The 24,709-nt window shown below is 33.2% G+C and overlaps 1 protein-coding gene across 4 annotated transcripts in view; it reads left to right on the top strand.

The window, feature by feature from the left end:
* Window positions 1–24,709, top strand: part of BLTP1 (bridge-like lipid transfer protein family member 1) — a 192,758-nt gene that overhangs the window by 123,077 nt on the left and 44,972 nt on the right. For all 4 annotated transcript variants that reach the window (XM_061192014.1, XM_061192013.1, XM_061192010.1 and 1 more), the window contains 9 exons: window positions 1,549–1,755; window positions 3,226–3,464; window positions 7,892–8,136; window positions 10,263–10,368; window positions 16,222–16,319; window positions 17,070–17,255; window positions 18,258–18,426; window positions 20,061–20,272; window positions 21,373–21,571. In XM_061192014.1, the coding sequence (XP_061047997.1) occupies window positions 1,549–1,755; window positions 3,226–3,464; window positions 7,892–8,136; window positions 10,263–10,368; window positions 16,222–16,319; window positions 17,070–17,255; window positions 18,258–18,426; window positions 20,061–20,272; window positions 21,373–21,571 (1,661 nt within the window). The remainder of the gene's footprint in view (window positions 1–1,548; window positions 1,756–3,225; window positions 3,465–7,891; window positions 8,137–10,262; window positions 10,369–16,221; window positions 16,320–17,069; window positions 17,256–18,257; window positions 18,427–20,060; window positions 20,273–21,372; window positions 21,572–24,709) is intronic.

Here is a 24,709-nt window from a genome sequence, read left to right as displayed (position 1 = left end):
AAATAGTAAGATAGGTGTGGAATTTCTTGACTGTCATGATAACAAGACTTCTTCGTAAATGTATGCTTGTTTCGTTCAGTAGGTGAACACTGTTCACAACTAGAAAGCCCTTTGCATTTTAGCACCATCTGAGTGCTCTGGCTCATGTTGAAATTGAATTTAACATGGAATCTCATTGATGATAAATAGTAGCTTTATTTATTAAAATAGTTGAGATTCAAAATTCAGTAACTAGTCAGCATCCTAGAATCTATACTCACGCTAGCTAGAACAATTCCATAGATTACTTTTTTCTTTTTCTAGTCAGTGATAGTCTTTGAGAAATAGTTTCCTTTAAAGAAGAAAGCAAATATAGTTCTCTAGTAATCATTTTTGAATTTTGTATAATACCTGGATTTCACTATCTGTAAATAATCAAAACTTCTAATAGAACCATTGTTATGCTTCTCAAGGTTTATTCTAATAGAAGTTAAATATAATAAATGGATGATTGCTTAGGTCCTTGAGACTGTAAATAAATTCTCGGTGAATCCTCTGTAGCCTAAGTAGAGATAAATGTGTGTGAACTGACATGTAGTTAATATGAAATTTACATTTTGTGTGTTTTGCTAAATCTGTTGTCAAGCATTCTTTGCTCATTTGAAGGATAACATATATGTTAAAAGCTTTCCTTTTACTACCGGGCCTTTAGTGGTGCAGTTCATTGACATGAACCTTTCCACTGTGTGTGTCAAGACTGCTTCATCACGGCTTTTACATACATGATTTATCACATGATATCTGTGGAATTCCACAGTTGTGTTGAGTCATTCTTCTGCTGTACTTCTTTCTGCTCATTCATTTCACAAAATTCAGTGAGTGTCTACCATGTTCAAAGCACTCTTCTAGGCACTGGAAAGAAAGAACAAGAAATCAAGAAAGACAGTATTTCTATTTTATATCTGTACCAGTAAAGCTTACCAATTTTTAATTAAGTAGCAGTTACTCATTATGAATTGGACTTCTATCATTTCTTTGCTACTCACTGAAAATAAAAAATGCAAGTTAAATTTCTTCCTTCTCATTAATTTCTTTTAACATATTAGATGATTGTTAGATTAATTTCTTTGGCTGATTAGATTTTAAGAAGTATAGTGAGTGTTTGGTTTTTTTTTTTCTTTTAATTTTCACTGTGTATATTTTCTTAGTGGTTGTACAGATGCCTAAAATAAGTTGAAGAAAAACGGAGTTCTGAATGGGGAAAAGAATCAAAATGGGATTTTGTGTGTTGTATATGTGTAATATGTCAGTGTATTCTCTTTCATGTAAGCACATACATACATTCTTCTGTAAACTCTTTATTAAACAGTAATATTCAGTACAAACAGTATAAAATGTATGTCCATATTTTTAGAAAACATTATTTCTTTAGTGTGATTTAAATGCATGAAAAATCTTGTAATTTACTTCATTGAATGATTTAAAAACATTTGTCTTGCTCTCAAAATACTTTTTCAAAATTTCTCTTTACTTGGCCATATTTTAATGATCCTCCTTCTCTTTTAATAGAACTGTAGTGAAATGTAGTATTGCCAAGTCCCAAGCCCTCTACAGTGCCCAGAGGGGGTTGAAGACTAACAATGCCGCCGTGTTCAAAGTAGGAGCTATCAGCATCAACATTCCCCAGCACCCTGCCACCTTACACAGCATGATGGTTCGAAGTTCTCACCAACTATCTAAGCAGATCTCAGATCTCATCAGACAACCTTCTACAGTGTAAGTTATTTATTCAAGATCTGTGATTCTATATAGTATTTCATGTCATTCTTTGCTGTGTTAACAATAGTTTGGAGGAAGACAGCAGGTTACATCTAAGTAGTGACTATTATGGATAGTGGGGCAGGTGGAAAGTAGCTAAACATGATTGTGGGAGAATCATATTCTGGATATTATTAAAGTACTATGTCACAAATGCAATTGTCAGTCTTTCATATTGCATCAGTAAAGCTTAAGAGATTCTAGAGATTAGTGGACATTATAAAGTGATACTAATAAAAGGCAAACTGACAAATTCTAGGATTGTAGCAATATTTCTTTACTTTGAACTCACTGAAATTTGTGAGTGCATAGATTTATAAAGTTCCAGGGGCCATTTATGTCCCATGCGTGGTTTTGTGCTGACCTCTGTGTGAGATTATTGTACATGGTTCAAGGCAGGATTTGAATATACCATTTAAATATTTTAAAAGGCAGTAAATGGGACCTTTGCACAGTAACCTTTATTCCCTGGGTCTGCATTGCCAAGCTTTCTTCCTGGTCTCCAAAGTTATAGCTAACGAATAACTAATAAAAATATAAGTAAAAGGTAAAAATTTGTCTTGTTATGTTTCCTTTTTCCTAACCTGTAAGGTAGAAAAACACTAGTGTGTATTTTGACAGTGTCTTAAAGCAGTGATTTTTCCAGTTGTCCTATCTAGATCTTTAATTCTGATGTAATATTAGTTCATGTCTGGTTGACTAAGTAGTAATAATTTAAACATGTTTCTCCTGTCAGTGGAATATGGAATCCAGAATGTGTACATGAGCCTTAGTTATAAAATACCCTAAGGAATTTTTCCTTATTAGAATGTATTGGCAGTGGAGTGGAGTAGTTAAAAACAAAAAGACTCTAGATTCAGATTGACTGAGTTCAAAACTGATTTCACCACTTTCTCGCTATACTTCATTTGTAAAATGGAGATAACAGTACCTAATCAAAGGGTTTTGTGAGATAAATAAATTATATGAAATACACAAAGCAATAAGAATAGTACCTGGCACATAGTAAGCACTAAAATAATTATTGCTGTTGTTGGCGTTGGTGTTATTATTATTAATAGTGCTAGTAATAGTAATAGTATTAACAATCAGCAGTAGAGTGCATAATGGTTAAGTCATGGAATTTGGAATCAGACAAACCTCCAGTTTCACATTAATGATGTGAATGGCCTTGGCAGTGTAACATTCAGTTTATATTGTTATTACTTTGTCTTGTTTACTTTTCTAGATCATCATTTTTCAATGGCTGTTCTGAGGAAGTCTTAATATGATCTGGTATTAGAAAGAAAACATCTGTTCATAGTTTATTTTTGCTCTTTTACATTGAGAATACCAATTTTATACAATTTTTATTTTTATACAATTTAAATTTTATTAGTAGCTGTTCTAATTGTCTTTTTTAAACTTTTTTTTTTTTTTGCTTTATAGCCCACAGCCTGTAAAAGAAGATATTGCAACCCCCCTACCTTCTGAAAAAACCCCAACAAGTGTTAATCAGACTCCTATTGAAACAAATGAATTTCCTCAGCTACCAGAAGGTTTAGAGAAGAAGCCTATTGTCCTTAAATTCAGCACCATGTTAGATGGTATAGCCATTGGAGCAGCACTTTTACCATCTCTGAAAGCAGAATACAAGATGGGAAGAATGAGAAGTCATGGAATGACAGGTAACATTGAAGTTTGAATTCATTCTTAAAATTTATGACTGGTTTAAGAAATTAGTAATATTTTGGTGAAACAAATTTAGTTTTATAGATTTTTTATGAAAATTTAAATAATTTTAATCAAAACACTTTTAAATTTCATTAACGATGTTCTTCATTCAGTCAAGTAAAAATAGCAATACACTTCCCTGAATGACCAGCATGGACCCTGCTTTCATTTGAACTCTTTAGAGTTATCCACTCTTTAGAAACCATTTCCAACTTAAACTTAAGTTGAATACATTTCTACATTGTTAGGTTCTTATAGCCTGAATAACTTGGTTTATTTTCACGTTGAGTACATTTAGCTTAAATCAGAGGTTATTTGACTTCTTCAAAATAGCTATTTTTATAAGATTTTGTGATCCTTATATAGCCTCTCCAAAAGCACTTTGCTGTTGTATTTTTATTCTGAAACGTATCATGTATACAAAAGTATGTCAGTTACATTCACACAGTTTATAGAACTGTAAACTCACCCACCGATTACACATCTTAAGAATTAAAACATTACCAGTACTTGGAAGGCTCCTCCAATGAATATTATTACTACCAGATAATAGTCCCCATGAGTGCTTGGTTAATAATCACTATCATGAATTTTGTGTTATCCATTCCTTTGCTTTTCTTTATAGTTTTATTACATAGACATATACTCATAAATGACCAATTTTGTTGTAGCCTGTTTTAAACTTTATTCATATGGAGTCCCACTAATGTATATTTTAACTTGGAATTTTTTTGTTGCACATTTTCTTTGATTTATTTATATTCATCCATGTATCTTTGGTTCATTCATTTTTCAGTGAAATATAGTAGTCCGTTAAGTGATTATATCACAATTTATCTATTCTGCTATTGATGGACCTTTGCCTCATTCTATTTTTTTGCTATTACATTTGTTCTCATACACATCTTCTGGTACATATGTGCAAGAGTTTCTCAAGGATATTTACTTAGGAGTGATACAGCTAGATTGTAGGGTAAATGCATCTTCAACTTTACTAGGAAATATAAAACTGTTTTCCTTAGTGCTTGTGTCCACCAGTTTTTACCCTCCCATCAGTATTAGACTGGAGTTCCCACTGTTCTGCATCCTTGCCAACACTTGGTATTATCGACTTTAAAATTATTGCTTGTCTGGTAAATGTGGAATGGTATCTCATTGTAGGTTTAATTTATGTTTCTGTAGTTATTAATGGAGCTGAATTTCTAAATATGATTAAGGGGTCCTTATATGTTTTCTTATATGAAGCACCTGTTGATGGTTCTTGTTTGTTTTCTGCCCATTTGACCATTGAGTCATTTGTATTTTTCTTGGTTCACAGAAATTCTTTGTATGTTTTGTATATTAAACCTTTGATGTTATATGTTCAACATATATTGTCACCCAGTCAGAGGCTTATTTCACTTTTTGGTCTTTTGATCAACATATACTCTTAATTTTAACGTAATTGAATTAATATTTTCTTGTTTTATTGTGTCTTCAAGACATAAAAATATAAATTTTTATATCCTTCTGTTCCCAGGATCATGAGAAGATTCTCTCATATTTGCTGTTAAACATTTTGAAGTTTTGCTTTTCACATTTAAGTTCCTAATCTGTAAGGAATTGACTGTTTTTTTCTTCAGTTTGGTATGGAGTAGTATGCATAACCAATTATCTCAGCATCATTTATTGACTAATCTGTTCTCTTTTCAGTGATAGATAATCCAACTTTATCATCTATTAAGTGTTTATGTATATGGGGGTCTATTTCAGAGATCTCTGTTGTGCCTCAGTGGCCTGTTTGCACCAGTGTCATACTGATACTTGACTTTTCCTTTTTTTAGAAGTTGTCCTGGTTATTTTTGTTTATTTGCTCCTTCAGATATATTTTAGAATCAGTTTGCCAAGTTCCCTGAAAAAGCCTGTTTGGATTTTTATAGAAATTGAGTTGAATCTATAGATTTACTTGGGGGAGAATTAAAAATATTGATTGATATTGAGAACTGACATAGTATTTAACCTTATTCCTGCATATGTCTATCTCTCTGTTTCTTTAGGTCTTCTTCAATGTTTTTCTATAAAGTTTAAAATTTTTCAACTTAAGGTTTTTGTCTATCTGTTGCAAGATATGTTTATTTACTTAGCTACCTAGGCACCTTATGTTATTGTTGTTATTACAAATGGTATATTTTATAAATAGCATTTTAAACTAGTGGTGGTATGTACAAATGCGCTTGATCCTTTTATGTTAATCTTATACTCAGCAACCATATTAAACTATTTTATTATTGCTAATAAGATTCTGTGGAGTTTCCTAAGTAGATATTCATACCATGTGCAAATAATACTTCTGTTTCTTCCTTTCCAGTCTTTATGCCTTTTTATTTTTCTTATCTTACTGTGTCTCTACTAGCAAGTTCAGTAAAAGGGGTACTGTTGGCATCCTTGTTTTACTCACATTTTTTAAGGGAATTAATATTTCACCAGTGAATATGATGTTTGCTGTAGGTTTTTGCTGGGTTATTTTTATCAAGTCAAGATAAGTTACTTTTATTCCTAGTGTGCTAAGAGTTTCTATGAATGATTGGCGAATACTTATTATTGGATACTTTTTTCTGCATCTGTTGAAATTAAAATATTTTTTCTCCTTTATTTTATTAACATGATAAATTACATTAATAATTTTTAAAAAACACATATACATATATGTGAATACATACATACATGTATGTATTTTTGTATGTATGTGTATATATTTATTTCTGCCCTCTAGCATTTTAGGCTTTCTTTATTGAGAGGGATTTTTCTGAACATCTTTTCTTATCAGAAACAGAAGCACTTTAAAGTGAATTTCCATATTTGGCAGAGTCAGAAGTGTTGGGCCTTCAGGTATTGGGCTAAATGGCTCTTCTTGTCTGTTTATTCAGGGCATCCATGAAATAGAAGAGTCAACAGAAGCAGCAAATCAAAAGCCGAATAGTCAGTTTGGAACTAGGAAGATATGAATATTTAGGAGCAAAGAAAACATATTGTCAAATATCCAGTCAGATAACAACCCATAATTCTTCTTGCAATAAAGGAAAGGGACAAAAACAGTAGGAAAAAAAAGGCTATACTAGTGATAAGGGATGACCTGAGGCCTAGTATTATTTCAGTCTGTGTTTTTATTTGGTGATGTTGGTGGTAGTAATAGTAGTGGTAGCTACTGTGGAGGGCAGCCCGCACCCCTTGCAGCCTGCAAGCCATAGTCAATGACTCTGCCTGGCTGGAGTGGTGAGTAAGAGGAGATCAGAGCAGTTGTGACCTATCTGGCCTTTCACAGTTGCACCAGTTGGTGAGAGAGCGTGTTTCTGTTTATGGATAACTCATTCCAAGTATAAACGTTACTGTATAGTGAGTGAATATAGTGAATGTGACATATAGGAGGTGACCTTTAATTAGTATGTGGAAGAAAGAGAATTATTTCTGGCACAATCGAGAATACTAGGAATATATAATAAATTTTAAATGTAGGCAAAATAGGCTGTTTAATGTTTGAGTGGAGAGAATTGCTTATGTACAGAACAGTATCAGTAGATTTGATTGGTTGGAAAGGAACGTGCACATATACATTAGACAGTATATGTAATAGGCAATAATAGATCTTGATTTTAACAAGGTTTCTGCTACGCCTTAATGCCCTCAATAAATAGTTGGAGAAATATGGCCTGAATAAATAGTACAGGTTGTGTATTTATAATTGTTTGAACAACTACATGCCAAATTGTTGATTTAAGTGTTTAGAACCAACAGTACACTAAAACTCATACCATATTCTTATTTGGAATATGGTCCCATTATTATTGTTAAGGTCAAAGATACGTGTGTTTGTAAAATTTTATACTTGACGAATGTTTTCATTGAGTATAATTTAGTTGATTTGACAATTTCACTGTTTCCTTCCATACTGAGTCAGGATCAAGAGGCAAGTTATCAACTGCTAACTATTCTCTCTGAATAAAACACTGTGTGGATTGCTGTTGTTTTGTTTTGTTTTGCACTTTAATTTCTCTTGTTTTAACTCTTTCATAATAAAGGCAATTTCTTTTCTACCTTATGTGAAATAAAGAGAATATTTACAGGTGTTTCTCTATCACCTGACACAATGCTGGGCACCTAGTAGGCTTAATAAATGATATTTGCTGGCTTAATAATATTGGCTGATGCTTTATAGTAACCATACATATATTTAAAGATGGGAAATATTTTATAAGCAAATTTAAAATATCCTTCTTATATCTTTCAACATAGGTTTGGAAAATGCATACTTTTTTTTATAGACACCATTTATTGAACAAAGTAAGGAATGAATGAGTGAATGAGCACCTGAACAACAAACAGTAACCTTCCTTATTTCTTACAGGTGCACAGACCAGGTTTACGTTTGAGCTGCCAAATCACAGATTGCGTTTTACTTCAAAAGTTTCTGCCACCGATATGTCAACCATTCCTCCTTCTGCCAGTCTTAACCTTCCTCCTGTTACTATGTCAGGGAAATATATAATGGAAGAGCATGATAGTTATTCAGACCAGGTGTGGAGTATAGATGAACTGCCTTCTAAACAAGGGTACTATTTACAGGGAAATTATCTACGTTGTGTGGCAGAAGTAAGTTCACTTTTTAATTTTCTTACTCTTTGTAATTTAGGAGCCTTCAAACTTTAGGTGTACCAAAGTATGTAGTGATCCAAAAAATCATCAAATCATTTATTCCTACAGAATTTTGTACTGTATTTGGTGTGTGTGTGTACGTACACATGTGTATGTGTTTGTGTCTCTCTCCTTATAGTTTTATTTAAACATGCTTTTTTTTCTTGTTTTAATCATCTTTGAATTCATATTTATTATATTGGGTTTCACATGCATCTCTGTAATATTTTCATGATTCACTTGATTATAAAAACGCTAAGGGTATCTAACATTTGTCAGGTGCTTCATATTCATTGACTTGTACAATCCTTAAATCAATCCTTTGAGGTAGATATTTTATTCTCATTTTACAAGTAAAGAAACTGAGCCATTAGAGAGGTTACATGATTCATCCAGGTATACAAACTTATTAACAATATAAAGGTCATACAGAGATAAAATAATTACAAGTAGATTCACAGACTAGTTTCTTTACTAAGGGAATTTGAAAGCCAGCATACATGATTCCATCATTATTTTTTCCCTTTATATCTGTACAATTATCACAAGTTTAAAAAGCATTTGGATATGTTTTCATTTGATTTGTGGTAAGTAGGCCATTTGTTATCATCCTAATTTGTTATAGTAGAAAATCAAATTTAGGGAGATTAAATAACTTTCCCTAAGTCTCCCAACTATCAAATGAGAGATGTAGGAGTCACACAGTGTGCTCGTCCCTCAGCTTGCTTTGTCAGTTTGTCAGAAACAGTTGCAACCTTATCAAAAATCAATTTGCCAACTATTTGTTTTATAAATTTTATTCTCTAGAATCTGAAGGATCTATACGAATGCTCTTTGGCGTCTTTCTAGAAATATTACAGCTAAGTAGGATATATTTAAGTCTAGTTTACCTTCTTTAGACTCTGCTTGTCCTAGAACTTCTCGTGTACAAGATGCTAGAAGTCAAATATTTATTTACTAAAAGGTGGATTATAAAGCATATTTCATTTGTGCTTTCTACACTGAAAAATAAGTGTCCCAGACTGTAGTTTAGCAATACTATTATTAATGCTTCATTTGACAGAAAATAAAACAAATCAAATGCAGTATATTGCATAGTTCCTTACTAATATTAGCTATTATAAAGCTATAAAGTTTGTAATTGGGGCAGAACACCATCCCAGATTTACTAAGAACGCAGTTAATTACAAACATTCGAAAGAATCTAAAGTTGCATCTCTCTGAGAGTTGCCCATTTAACTATGGCCTAAAATAGACACATGTGAAAATCACCTTTGCCCATTTGATACTACTATATATAAAATAAAAGTGCCCAGTGAAACTTAGACTTTATGTGACTTCTCACCTAAGAAAAGACTGCTACATCTCTTTTGCTGTTAACTTTTGATCAAAATATGGACACTATCAAAGTGACAAATGTTGAGGCATTTGCCTTACTCATAAGGATGTTTTAATTCATCGTTACTACAAAACTCAACTCCAGTTAGGGCCGGCTTTCTATTTAATCTGTTTATTAACTAACTCTTGCCAGAAATTTTGGGCTTTATACTAATCATGGGACATGTATTATAGTAAAGCTGACTTTAGTATATCTGATTTGCTAATTGGCTCAAATGTAGCTTCATGAGAGCCATAATTTTGTTATTTTTATTCACAGCTGTATCTTTAGCACCTAATGCAGATGGTCAATAAATATTTGAATGAGTAAATGCATTTACTTTCACTTATACTGGTCCATCTTTCTAACTCTACAACAGTGGTCATTAAAAATAAATATTACTCTACATAAAATTTCAATTTTGCAATTAGCAAGTTACATAGAGTATAATTTTCATTCATTTTCAAAAGATTTCTCATACCTTATTGGCTACTGTTATTTTAAAATATGGGGGGAATGGCTCATAACAATGTCAGGCCAGTAGAGTATTGGGGAATCTGAGTATCTTTAACCCTTCTTCAGTATTTTAGTTTCAAATAGCATGTAGATAATTGTTTTTCCTCAGAGTTTGGGATGACTTATGTGAGATGTATTTTAAACTAATATAGTCAGTATGTTAATCTAATATTCTGATTTTGTTTGGCAGGTTGGTTCCTTCGAACATAATCTTACAACTGATCTTCTAAACCACTTGGTATTTGTACAGAAAGTGTTCATGAAGGAAGTGAATGAAGTAATACAAAAAGTTTCTGGTAAGATGATTTGATACCTTATAGTGCAGAACATACAGCAGGGTTTTATTCTCATTGGCTGTATGATGGTCCATGTAGCAGTGGTATGAGTATCGATCCTATCATTTAGATGAAATTGTTGAGTAACTCCCTAAAAATTCTGCATTCCTTTTATGGCTTTCTCACCTACAGATTCTTTTGCTTATTACTTTTGTCATATGTGATATATGCATTTACAATTTATAAATTAAACAAAGGTCCCTTATGCTTCCCTTCCAAAAAAAAAAAAAAGCTTAGTGTGTGTCTGTTAACTAAACTAATCTTAAATCGTTTGGGAACAAAATTTAGATCAGTATTAAGATTTCGATTTTAATCTGTATCAGATGGTGAGTGTATGCTGGCCACATGGTAAATTGTCTATAGCAACCCTTATTATATTTTTGCTATTCCTCAAGATCAGATTATAAGTGAGCTTCTTAATCACTATTTTATATTTTAACTGGAAATATATGTTTGATTTAAACAATTAATTGATTTTTAATTCACAAGGTAAAGTATTAAGAGGCATTAGGGTGGAAAACAAGTTGACTGTATAACAGTTCTTGAGGCTGAATATTTCAGTATGAATATAATCATGTTAAAATAATAGTTAAGCCTCATCTATAAATTGGCATCAAGAGGAGATTCCTCCATGTTGATGGATAAATTCATTCATTTTACAAATTAAGTATCTAGATAGTGTATTATAATTGTGATGAGTTCTCTGAATGACAAGAAGAAGGTGCTATGTCTGTGTCAAAGGAGACACTAACGTAGTCTAAGGAATCAGAAAAGGCTTCACAGAGGAAGTCATATTCAAAACCTCACAAGTGAAGTCTCATTTGGCAAGAAAGGAGAAGTAGAGAAGATTCAGGCAGAGCTTATGGACCAGTATTTGATAAGGCCCTGAAGGAGGACAGAATATGGATTAGGAAATTAAATTATGTAGTGGCTGTGTGAGCAAGAGATTTTCCTGGTTCTCATGGGTTGGTTCTGGTTGTATCTGAGGTCAGGAAGCTACTTAATGATCACATTGAAGAAGCCTAGCAGAGCTATAGAATTTTACAAGTTAATATAAAAATCAGATCAATTGGTAGTCTTGGAATTTTTCTAAAAGTGGTTGAATACAAACCATTAAGGGAGGGATGAATACATAGCAGAAGCCCCTTCTGCCACTGAAGGTGTCTCTACTTGGAGACCGTACAGAAGTTTTAATGTGGCCCATTTACCTGGTTGATATCACATTAGAACATTGTCTATAATGTGAAAGTAAAGAATATTTCAAGTTGGTAAATTTTTATGAGTTTTAAAGAGTATTTTCAAGACTGCTATTGCTGAATATGTATAACTAAAAAACAGACTTTTCCATTAACCTTGTATCTCTTACGGTAAAAAAACTAGGATTATAGAGTTCTTCGTATTGGTCTGGTACTGTAAGCTGTCAAAGTGGTTTTGATGAAAAAGAAAGGCTTTTCTTAACCTTTGAATTACATTCAGTTAGGAGTTATAAGTAAAGTGTATCCCTAGGTCTATGAATAATGAACTGGAAAAGAAGACTGGAAATTAATGTTCTAACCATGAAGACTTGCTAATCGCTGTGAAGAATAGAGAAATCAGATAATGATGCCAAAGTCATTTAGTGGCTAGATCTGCTCCCTGAACCATTCCTTCCTGACTGTAGAGACAGCATGAACCCTAGGAAAATAGCTGAAATGTAAATCACATATCATCCAGCTGGCCCAGGGCCTCATGGAGCACAGATGTTCCCTTATCTTTGTCAACACCAGAGCATGTAACAGATTATTGAGAGGGAATACTTAGAATCCCTGTAGCCACATTTCTTAGTATTCTAATCTCTATATTGCTTCCCTACTCTCCCATAATCTTCTTGATTACTTTCCTTGTTTCTTAAAACTTTTTCCTCATGCTTTTCCTTCATGTTACATTTAGCTTTAGGACATTTTCTATTGCATAGGAATACTCATGTTCACAATCATCATCAAGTTTGTTAGGAAAATTCTTTTTTGAAGAATCAATTCTTATAATCTTATTGCCCATGGATTGCCTGGGTTTCAGAAAGGTGTAGATAAGCACTGACTTAGTAAAGAGAAGAGGTCTATTTTTGAGTATGTACAGCCATTTATATGTAATGAGAAATATATATATAGTGAGGTTACCTTCTTACAATTGGACCGGGTCTATATTTAATTCATAACAAGGTAAAAACTGAGGAGTTAATGTGACTAATAGTGTCTCTGATATTTCTATAAACTAAAAGTATTATGTAATACATTTTGTAAGAGGCAGAGCTTGTCTTTTAAATTAAAAAAATTTTTTTTCTGAAACTATATAAAAGATATTCAGGATAGTGATAGATGAACAAAACAAACAGCCTTTTTTAAAAATCGACTTTATTTTTATTTATTTATTTTTTATTTTTTAATAAATTTATTTATTTATTTATTTATTTTTGGCTGTGTTGGGTCTTCGTTTCTGTGTGAGGGCTTTCTCTAGTTGCGGCGAGCGGGGGCCACTCTTCATCGTGGTGCACGGGCCTCTCACTATCGCGGCCTCTCTTGTTGCAGAGCACAGGCTCCAGACGCGCAGGCTCAGTAGTTGTGGCTCACGGGCCCAGTTGCTCCGCGGCATGTGGGATCTTCCCAGACCAGGGCTCGAACCCGTGTCCCCTGCATTATTAGCAGGCAGATTCTCAACCACTGCGCCACCAGGGAAGCCCTCGACTTTATTTTTTAGAGCAGTTTTAGGTTCACGGCAAAATTGAGGTGAAGGTACAGAGATTTCCCAGATACCCTCTGCCTTCAGTCATGCATAGCCTCCCCCATTTTCAAAGTCCCCCATTAGAGTGGTACGTTTGTTACAACTGACAAACCTACATTGACACAGCATTATCACCAAAAGCCCATAGTTTACATTAGGATTCACTCTTGGCATTGTACATTCTGTGGGTTTGAACAAATGTATAATGACGTGTATCCATCATTATAATATCCTACAGAGTAGTTCCACTGCCCTAAAAATCCTCTGTTCTTTGCCTGTTTATTCCTCCCTTGGTTGCTTCCAGGTTTTGGCCATTATGAATTAAGGTGCTATAAACATCCATATGCAGGTTTCTGTGTGGACATAAGTTTTCATCTCCTTTTGGTAACTGCCAAGGTGCAAGACTGCTGGATCATATGGATCATATAAAAGTATGTTTAGTTTTATAGGAAACTGCCAAACTGTCTTCCAAAGTGACTGTACCATTTTGCATTCCCACCAGAAATGAATGAAAGTTCCTTTTGCTCCACATCCCCCCAGCATTTTGTGTTGTTTGTCACTGTTCTAGATTTTGGATATTCTGATGGGTGTGCAGTGGTATCTTACTGTGGTTTTAATTTGCATTTCCCTGATGACATGATGTGAAGCACCTTTTCATGTGCTTATTTGCCATCTGTATATCTTCTTTGGTGAGGTGTTTATTAAAATCTTTGGCCCATTTTTAATCAGGTTATTTTCTTATTGTTGAGTTTAAGAGCTCTTTGCATATTTTGGATAATAGTCCTTTACAAATGTATCTTTTGGAAATATTTTCTCCCAGTTGTGGCTTGTCTTGTTATTCTCTTGACACTGTCTTCTCAGAGCAGAAGTTTTTAATTTTAATAAAGTCTATCTTGGGACTTCCCTGGTGGTCCAGTGGTTAAGACTCCGTGCTTCCACTGCAAGGGGTGTGAGTTTGATCCCTGGTTGGGGGACTAAGATCCCTCATTCTGTGCGGTGTGACAAAAAAAAAATTAAAATTAAAATAAAAAAATTTTTTAAAAGTCTAATTTATCAATTCTTTCTTTCATGGATCATGCCTTTGGTGTTGTATCCAAAAAGTCATTGTCATACAGAAGGTCATTAAGGTTTTCTCCTTTGTTATCTTATATGATTTTTGTAGTTTTGTGTTTTACCTTTAGGCCTGTGATCCATTATGAGTTAATTTTTGTGACAGGTTTAAGGTCTATATCTAGATGTATTTTTTTGTATGTGGATGTCCAGGTATTCTAGCAACATATGTTGAAAAGACTGTATCTTTGCTCCATTGTATTGCCTTTGCTCAATTGTATTGCCTTTGATCATTTGTCAAAGATTAGTTGACTATATTTATGTGGATCTATTTTTGGGCTCTCCCTTCTGTTCCACTGATCTTTTTGTCTGTTATTTCACCAGTGCCACACTGTCTTGATTAGCTTGTAGTCTTGAAGTCAGGTAGTTTAAGTCTTCTAGTTTTGGTCTTCTCCTTCAATATTTTATTGGCTATTCTGGGTATTTTGTCTCTTCACGTACACCTTAGAATGAGTTTGTCAATATCCACAAAATAACTTGGTAGGATTTTGACTGGGGTTGCATTGAATCTAGAGAGCAAGTTGGGAAGAACTGACATTATCAGAGTTTTGTAGGTTTTCTCATGTAGATCTTGTATATATATTGTTAATTTATACTTAAGTATCTTATTTTTTGTGGTGCTAATGTAAATGGTATTGTGTTTTTAATTTCACATTCCACTGTTTATTGCTGGTATATAGGAAAGTGACTGACCTTTGTATATTATTAACCTTGTATCCTGCAATCTTGCTATAATCACTTATTGGTCAGGAACTTCTACATAGATGATCAGGTCATTTGTGAACAGAGACAGTTTTATTTCTTCCTTCCCAATCTGTATATCTTTTTTTCCCTTTTCTTGTCTTATTGCATTAGCTAGGACTTCTTGTATGATGTTGAAAAGGAGTGGTAAGAGCAGACATCCTTGGTTTGTACCTTATCTTAGTAAGGAAACTAAGAGCTTTTCACCATTAAGGATCATACTAGCTGTAGGATTTTTGTAGATATTCTCTATCGAGTTGAGGAAGTTCTCCTCTGCTCCTAGTTTACTGAGAATCTTGACTATCAATGGGTGTTGGATTTTGTCAAATGCTTTTTCTGCATCCCGTAATATGATAATGTGATTTTTCTTCTTTAGCCTGTTGATGTGATGAATTACATTAATTGATTACCTACTAGGAAAAAACTTCCCATCCCACTTATATTTGCTCCCTGGGATGATGCTAAGTTCAATATACATAGAAAAAGATGAATCATTTTAAGATAGAATATTTGAAAGGTAAGCATAAAGAAAAGTTTTTACAATAAGGGAAAGAGAAGTGGAGATAGAAGTTGGATTTTAAAATATTAGAACATTATTTCCTGAATGCCACAATGCCTGGGCAACAAATGGTCTATTAATAGGAACTTTATCCCCAGGGTCCTCTGCCCCCATTTTGTTTTCATGTATAGGCCAAACCTTTATTGTCACACTCTTAATTATTATCTTATTTTTTATTTCTCCACCTTTATTTTTTCTTCCATTCTTTTTTGTTTATGACACACAAATATAAATGACAAAGGTCACATTTTTGATAGAAGAAATTATTTCATTGTACTGTTTTTCCCTCAAATGTATTTTCTCAGGTGTATAATCATGTTTGGTGTAATTATAGGTATAATGTCTTAATTTAGTCCTTATAAAATGTCCTTTTTTTTTTTTTTCCTGGCCGCACCACACGGCTTGTGGGATCTTAGTTCTAGTCCTTATAAAATGTTCTTAGTAAATATCTACATATGCAGTACTGTCCCTATCTTATAACATCTGCCTCAGTGAAATGTGACATGGCTAAAGTTCCCTGTTAAAGATTGAGTTAATGATCAGGAAAAACAAAATGTTGTGTGTGTGTGTTTTTAAGCACACAAAGTAGTTATTATTTTCCTTTTAAAGAAATTGCCTCAAACCTTCAATTATTTAACCTCTTTCAGGTGGGGAGCAACCTATTCCTCTTTGGAACGAACATGATGGAACAGCGGATGGAGATAAGCCTAAAATTCTACTCTATTCCCTGAACTTGCAGTTTAAGGTAACATAAATAATAATATAATAATGATTCTTTAAGAAGTATTTTTCTACTTAATTAATGTATGCTTCTAGAAAATCCATATGATATATGAGTATGCCAAATAGAAAATAAAACTGAAGTATAACCCTGTCCACGCAGAGAAGAAGCTTTAACAATTGAGTATCCTTTAGGACGTTTTCCTATTTGTATTTTTATATATGTATATATTTCTGCATTTTTAAAAACCTTGAATACCTTTCCATGTCAGAACATTTAGATCCACTTTATCTTTTTGAACAGCTGTGCTATATATTATACAGTTGTAACAATTTAACTACTTCCCTTCAGATGAACCTTTTGACTTTTTTCTAATTATTGCTGTTATAAATTACTCTGTAAGAAATATTTTGTACAGTTGTCCAGTTAAAATAATACCTTAATAGAAACGTTATTTCCAATATTTACGATATTAGTGTTCTTAAAAATAAAAATCTTTCTTACCAAATAGTTATTTACTTGTAATTAATGTATTTAACACATGAACAGTCTATATTTTAAATACAGAATACTGAAATAAAATTTAATAGCTAAAAAAGTTCCTGCTGACATGAGAAATTAAAGGATGTTGCCAATTTTATCAGTTCATCAGACATCCTATATGTGTTTTAAAACATGGCTGTTTTATTTATCATATATTGAAAGATTTCATTTGTGTGGGTGTACATTGTTGATTTAAGATTCTTTTTTTCCTCCAAACATATAATCTGCTAGGGTATTCAAGTAACGGCCACAACTCCCTCAATGAGAGCTGTGAGATTTGAAACTGGATTGATTGAACTGGAACTTTCGAACCGACTTCAAACCAAAGCTTCACCAGGAAGTACCAGCTATCTGAAACTGTTTGGTAAATGCCAAGTGGATTTAAATCTGGCATTAGGGCAAATTGTTAAACATCAGGTGAGTGCTGAATATGTTGATATTAAAACTGTGGCTTTTAAACTTTGCACATCAATTTAAACTACTTTAAGTATTACTATACTTTAAAAAGTATTGAGTTTAAGTTCCTAAAATTTGATGGTAAATTCTAAAAAAAATCATTTAAGAAGGCCCTTATAATTTTACCTTGGTATTTCATTGAGTATATTGGTGGTATATTGTTCAGTGCAAATGCAATCACATGAAACTTGAAGCTAGTATCTTCATAAATATTCGTTTATAATTTCTCTTGATTTTGTTAAACATTATTTTTTATTTCAACACTTTGTACTAACATTGGTCAGTCTTTAAAATGTTACTAAGTTTCTTAGCTGTCCTGTTTGATAATGGCAAATTTTGCATGCTATAATATTAAACATGTAAAGTTAAAAAAAATGTGTATATATATGTTGGTATATATATGACAGTAAATCAGATTCTGTTTTATAAAAATTAACTTTCACAGCTCATCAGGGAATTTTACTATTTTTTTTGCTAAAAATTATTATGTAGATTTAACCTTTTTCCTTCTTTAGTTTGAAGATTAAAAGAATACCAGTCACATTTCAAAACTGAGTGGCTGTATTAAAGATTATGTGGGGGAATAAATGAACAAAAATTTCATGTCATCTCTAGAAAAACAGTAATTTTTTCAAATAGAAACACAGTTTGAGAGGAGAGAGGATCTAATTATCTTGAAACATTTAATACATTGCCATTGAGGATATGGACCTAATCCTAGCTTTTGTATGAATTTTATGTATGACTTCCTATTTATTTCTTATATACCCATTCATATTGTATATTAATTTCAAGTGTTTATGGTACAGAGTATCAGGAATTTATCATTGACAAATGAAATAGAGAAAAATGTACTGTCGTTCTTTTAGTGAAAAATACCATTAATGGTGTTAAAACTTCTAATTTTTTAAATTAAAATATTTTCCATTATTTGATTTTATTGAGCTTTTACTTTTATTTTAGGTTTATGAGGAAGCTGGTTCTGATTTTCATCAGGTTGCCTATTTTAAAACTAGGATTGGGTTAAGAAATGCCCTGCGAGAAGAAATCAGTGGTTCTTCAGATAGGGAAGCTGTGCTTATTACCCTGAATAGACCAATTGTTTATGCACAGCCTGTGGCCTTTGATAGAGGTAAGATGAAGTCTATCAATACTGTCTTTAGTTAGATTTAGAAATGTTTTGGTAATGCTAGAAAAAATCATCTGTAGTTTACCAGTTTAAATGCTTGACAGCTAAATTTCTCTTAAATTTGAAATGTGAGCATCCAAAAAAAGTTTCTTGCTTATTACCATCAGTTTTTGAAGTTACTTTACTTTTTAAAGTTATTTGCTTTTTACATGGATCTATAGGAATGTCTGATTCAGAATTTTAAATTTTTTGGTTTGGATAACTATTGCACCCAATTGTCTTAGCACTGTCTTTATTCATTTATTCTATAAACATTTATTGTTTACTGTCTAGAAGTGGAATACAAATGTGGAAAACAGGATCTCTGCCCTCAAGGAGCTCTCAGTTCAGCGGGAAAAGAGAACAAAATAGACTACAGAGTGGAGATATACATATATACACACACACATATATATATATATATATATATATATGTATATATATATATACATATATATATATACACACACACACACACACACACACACTTCTTTTTTTCCCCCTTATATCTGAGGGTGTCTCTCACTTTCTCTGTGCTTCTCAGAGGAGAAACTAAATTTTCAGATTCAGCTTGGAGTTAGGAGTTGACCAAGGAGACACGAAATGAAAGCTTGTTCTATTTACTTCTGTATCTGAAGGCCTAGAACAGTCCCAGGCATGTAGTTAAGAACTAAATAAATATTTGCCAAGTGAGAAAGAACATGAATGAATATATATGAGCACAGAGGTCTAAGAAAATATAGCAGCCACTTTTTTAAAAGAAAATAATGGGAAATAAGGCTGAACGATAGATAGGATCTAATTCATGTGTCTTGGGCAAATAGGAATTGTATTTTAGAAGTAATGAAGAACCATTTATGAAGCCATAAAAGATTTAAATCGGTGGTGGGCATTGGCTGGTGATAAGATCAGTTTGTTAGAAAACTGCCCTTACCATTTTATTTTGCTAAATCTGGTGCACTTTTTTTTTTTTTCATTTCTCATCTTACCAACTTTTGATCAACTTTCAACAACTTCTTAAAGTACTTTCTACTCTTTGTGTCCATGACATAACACCTGCTTTTCCTTCTACTTCTCTGGCCCCTTCATCTTTATCTCTCTTTAGACTCCTCCTTGTATATACTGCATTAAATGATGGTTTACCTTAAGTTTCATTCTTGTTACAAACTCAAATGTCTTCGACTTCTCTCTCTAAATCACACTTTATTAATGTATACTCCCAGTATTACGTACCTCTCCTTCAAGAATTTTTAACTGTTGTAACAGAAAGCTGTATAAGGTCAGGGACCACGTCTGTTTTCGTTTGTTATTCCATGCCAATGCCTAGCATATATAGTAGGCATTTCACAACTAATTCATTGAATGAATGAATGGACCTGGATTTTCTTCTTTTGCCACTTTGCAGTCGCCTGCTTTCTGCTTTTTTCATTTCTCAAGTTGACTGTATCCTCTTAGATCCTTTCAAATTCTAATGCTACAATTTTCTGGGAATAATTTTTATTAATCAACAGTATTTTGCAGCTCTAGAGGTTTACTTGCCATATAGCTTTACAGTTTTTATTTTAATTTTCCTTCTGCCCTGTCTTAATTATCAAAAGCTGTGCTGTTTTGGCTGAATTATAAGGCTGCCTATGACAATTGGAATGAACAACGAATGGCTTTACATAAAGATATTCATATGGCTACAAAGGAAGTGGTAGATATGTTGCCTGGTATCCAGCAAACGTCAGCCCAGGCGTTTGGGACTCTCTTCCTCCAGCTGACTGTGAATGATCTGGGAATTTGCCTGCCTATCACAAATACTGCACAGGTATAAAAAATCGAATCACAGTCCAAGATTAAGAGCCAGACATTTCTAGAAACCATTTTTATGTGTATAGAGTATAACAATAAGCTTTTCAGGATAACAGTTTATAACGAGTTTAGTAGATAGCAAGTAAGATTGAACTCCTTCAACCGTTATTCATCCACAGTGTATTAAATATCAATTTCATGAGACTTTTCTCTGAAGCATTCTGATATGCCTCATAATAGTAATGAGATTGACACCCATCTAATAAATCTTAATTTTTACCTTGGAAAATAGGCAGCTTAGTTCTCAAAATTTTTTATTTGTTTTGTATTTAGCCAAGACATCTTTGGCATACACTTGATGATAAAATAGAAACAAAGGATATTTAAGGATGCTATACAATAATGTTTAATAAGTTTATCTAAAACAGGGTAGGGAATTTCAAAATTCTTTTAAACTATAATATTTAATGGTAACAAAACTTCCAAGTTATGTGTACTGGATAAAGCAAAAATTTACTCTTTGTGATTTAGGACCAGTTCTCAGGAATACATATTTGCATGCACATGTGTGTGAGGGAAAAGGCTATGAACCCTCTGTTAGGCTAAGAAGTTACAATTATAACAAATACAGAGGTCTACATTTTACTGTTATAATTTACCTTAACCTGTAACCAGTTGTTGAATGAATTTATCTTTAAGTATTTTGTTTGGCAAAACAGTGTTAAGAAAAACTCCGAGTTGAGGATTGGCAACGCGGTATGTTTGTGCTTCAGGAGTTGAAAAATGATAATATTTTAATGACATGATGGACAGAGCTTAGGAAGGCCGTACACACCAGGGATGGTTGTCAAAATGAAAATGTTCCACACAAACTAAAAGGCTTGAGATAGAAAGAACAGATAATTAGCCTTTTGCAAGTTTAGTTTAAAAAAATGCACATGGCAATGCATTTCACATGAGCAATTTAATTTTAAAAGTAGGCATCTTTCTAAACTGCTTTTTAATGAAGCTCTTTAAGGTTGACCCTTTCTAGATGTTTGATCTTATGAATCCTGTGAGGTTTCCAAATTTTAAAAGTTGTCACCTTTTGTCTCATTTCTTTAATATATTTTGCAGTCTAACCACACTGGAGACCTTGACACTGGTTCTGCTTTAGTACTGACCATTGAAAGTACTCTCATCACTGCTTGTTCTTCAGAATCTCTAGTTAGTAAAGGGCATTTCAAAAACTTTTGTATCCGTTTTGCTGATGGCTTTGAGACATCATGGGATGACTGGAAACCAGAAATTCGTGGGGACCTAGTGATGAATGCCTGTGAGTGTCTTTTATTTTCTGTATGAGGTTTTGAATTTTTAAAAATTAAAAAATAACCCCAGTGTCTTCGTAAGTAAAACTAAAGGATGTTCATATATAGGAATGTTATTGGACTTTGTGAAATAAAGGCTATTTCTAATTAAAGATATCAGAACATATTTGTGAAAAACCGCAGCTTTCAGTTGTTTGGGTAAGTAAACCAACTAGGTATTCTTTTTGATGGTATAACATTTGAAGGTTTGCTCACTCCCTGATTTTTCCTGTAATTGATTCGTGAATGACCAGGTAAAGTGTCTTTGTTCTGTGGGGATCTTGAAACAAAGTGATAAATGTGTAAGATCCAGTTCATCCTATAACATAATACAGGATAACCGGGAGCAGGGACTCCAGCCATAAATAAGTCCACATGTCCACATATGTAGTATACAGAGTATAATTTGTGTGAATTCCTCTGATTCTATTATGCTCCATTAAACACAGCTTTAGTTATTCCTCTGGTTGTGAATAACTAAAGCTGTCTTTATATGCTATTTTGAAGGTACAGGGATTTATTTTTATTTTAATATTTTAAATATTACAGCAGAGTTGATAAAGCATCATTAATCTATTTTTAATTAATTTTTATTGGAGTATAGTTGCTTTACAATGTTGTGTTATCATTAATCTTAATAATGAAGAAAAATTATATTTGAGGAATTAAAGGTTGTGGACTAAAATTCCTCAGCTAATCTGTAAAACAAAATTAATTACTTTTCAGAAGGTGGTATGCCATTATTTAGCAATTTTTTCCTCTCTTCACTGGAAGAAAATCTTCTTTCCAGTTCTGGGTTTTCTTTGAGTATTGGGAGAACTTTCCAGGGTTTTTATATCAAAAATTGAAGTTTTAGCATTTAATATTGGCTAAAATTTTAGGTGAAATTTTTTGGTTTTGAATGCTTTGCAATTTAGATAATTCATAGGTAAAATACTAGGATTTCTTTGAAATACTTCAGGTTATTAAGAAGACTTGATATCAAAATACTCATGCCTAATACCCAAAAGACCAAAATTAGCCTTCATCAGAAATTTTTACAAGTAATCATTTTACATGGTTGTTATATATGTTTTAAAAAGTCACCATAACTGGTTTTTTTTTTTTTTTAATTTATTTTATTTATTTATTTATGGCTGTGTTGGGTCTTCGTTTCTGTGCGAGGGCTTTCTCTAGTTTTTGGCAAGTGGGGGCCACTCTTCATCGCGGTGCGCGGGCCTCTCATCATCGCGGCCTCTCTTGTTGCGGAGCACAGGCTCCAGATGCGCAGGCTCAGTAGTTGTGGTGCACGGGCCCAGTTGCTCCGGGGCATGTGGGATCTTCCCAGACCAGGGCTCGAACCCGTGTCCCCTGCATTGGCAGGCAGATTCTCAACCACTGCACCACCAGGGAAGCCCAACCATAACTGTCTTTTGTTTGTGTGTTTTTTTCCTTTAAATAAATTTAAACCTATTGATTTTTATTAAGATGACATTTTGCCATCATTACAGTCATACTGGATAGAATATATTTGGAAGCAAGGAAGGATACCATTTCCTTAACAGTTTAAACAAAGGGAAAATGCATAAGAAATATGCCTCTGACTCAAAGTCAAAAACACATATTAAAAAATATAAACAATAACTCAGCACCTCAGTGGCTATTATACCAGCAAAGTAGAACACTAACATGCTGATAATTGCGATAATCATAATTTATTTGGGGTTTTGGAGGGTATCAAATGACTTGTTTTTGTAACATGCTTATTGTTTGGTGTTTTGGGAGAGTGGCAAATGAGATGAGTAGAGTAGTTGTTTTGCTGACATAAAAGAATTCCAAATTACAGATTCACCAATTAGTTTACTATTTTGTAGTTTTTATTAGTAGTAAGTATACTTGGATATAACTGACAATTTTTTTAAAAAAAGAGTTGAGTTTAGGGCAGAGAAATAAGGAAAAGTAGGATTATGCCTTAGGATTTTTTTTCACAGATCATTTAAAAATCATGCCCTACAGAAACAGAAATATAGATCAATGGAACAGGATAGAAAGCCCAGAGGTAAACCCACGCACATATGGTCACCTTATTTTTGATAAAGGAGGCAAGAATATACAATGGAGAAAAGACAGTCTCTTCAATAAGTGATGTTGAGAAAACTGGACAGCTACATGTAAAAGAATGAAATTAGGACACTCCCTAACACCATACACAAAAATAAACTCAAAATGGATTAAAGACCTAAACGTAAGGCCAGACACTATAAAACTCTTAGAGGAAAACACAGGCAGAACACTCTATGACATAAATCACAGCAAGATCCTTTTTGACCCACCTCCTAGAGAAATGGAAATAAAAACGAAAATAAACAAATGGGACCTAATGAAACTTAAAAGCTTTTGCACAGCAAAGGAAAGCATAAACAAGACAAAAAGACAACCCTTAGAATGGGAGATAATATTTGCAAACGAATCAACTGACAAAGGATTAATCTCCAAAATTTACAAGCAGCTCATGCAGCTCAATATCAAAAAAACAAACAACCCAATCCAAAAATGGGCAGAAGACCTAAATAGACATTTCTCCGAAGAAGATATACAGATTGCCAACAAACACATGAAAGGATGCTCAACATCACTAATTATTTGAGAAATGCAAATCAAAACTACAATGAGGTATCACCTCACACCAGTCAGAATGGCCAGCATCAAAAAATCTACAAACAATAAATGCTGGAGAGGGTGGTGTGGAGAAAAGGGAACCCTCTTTCACTGTTGGTGGGAATGTAAATTGATACAGCCACTATGGAGGACAGTATGGAAGTTCCTTAAAAAACTAAAAATAGAACTACCATACGACCCAGCAATCCCACTACTGGGCATATACCCTGAGAAAACCATAATTCCAAAAGAGTCATGTACCACAATGTTCATTGCAGCTCTATTTACAATAGCCAGGACATGGAAGCAACCTAAGTGTCCACTGACAGATGAATGGATAAAGAAGATGTGGCATATATATACAGTGGAATATTAGCCATAAAAAGAAATGAAATTGAGGTATTTGTAGTGAGGTGGATGGACCTAGAGTCTGTCATACAGAGTTAAGTAAGTCAGAAAGAGAAAAACAA

Source organism: Eubalaena glacialis, chromosome 5, assembly GCF_028564815.1.
Source record: "Eubalaena glacialis isolate mEubGla1 chromosome 5, mEubGla1.1.hap2.+ XY, whole genome shotgun sequence".
Taxonomy (NCBI): domain Eukaryota; kingdom Metazoa; phylum Chordata; class Mammalia; order Artiodactyla; family Balaenidae; genus Eubalaena; species Eubalaena glacialis.
The sequence above is the reverse complement of the archived record's forward strand: the minus strand, read 5'-3'. Positions and strand labels throughout refer to the sequence as shown.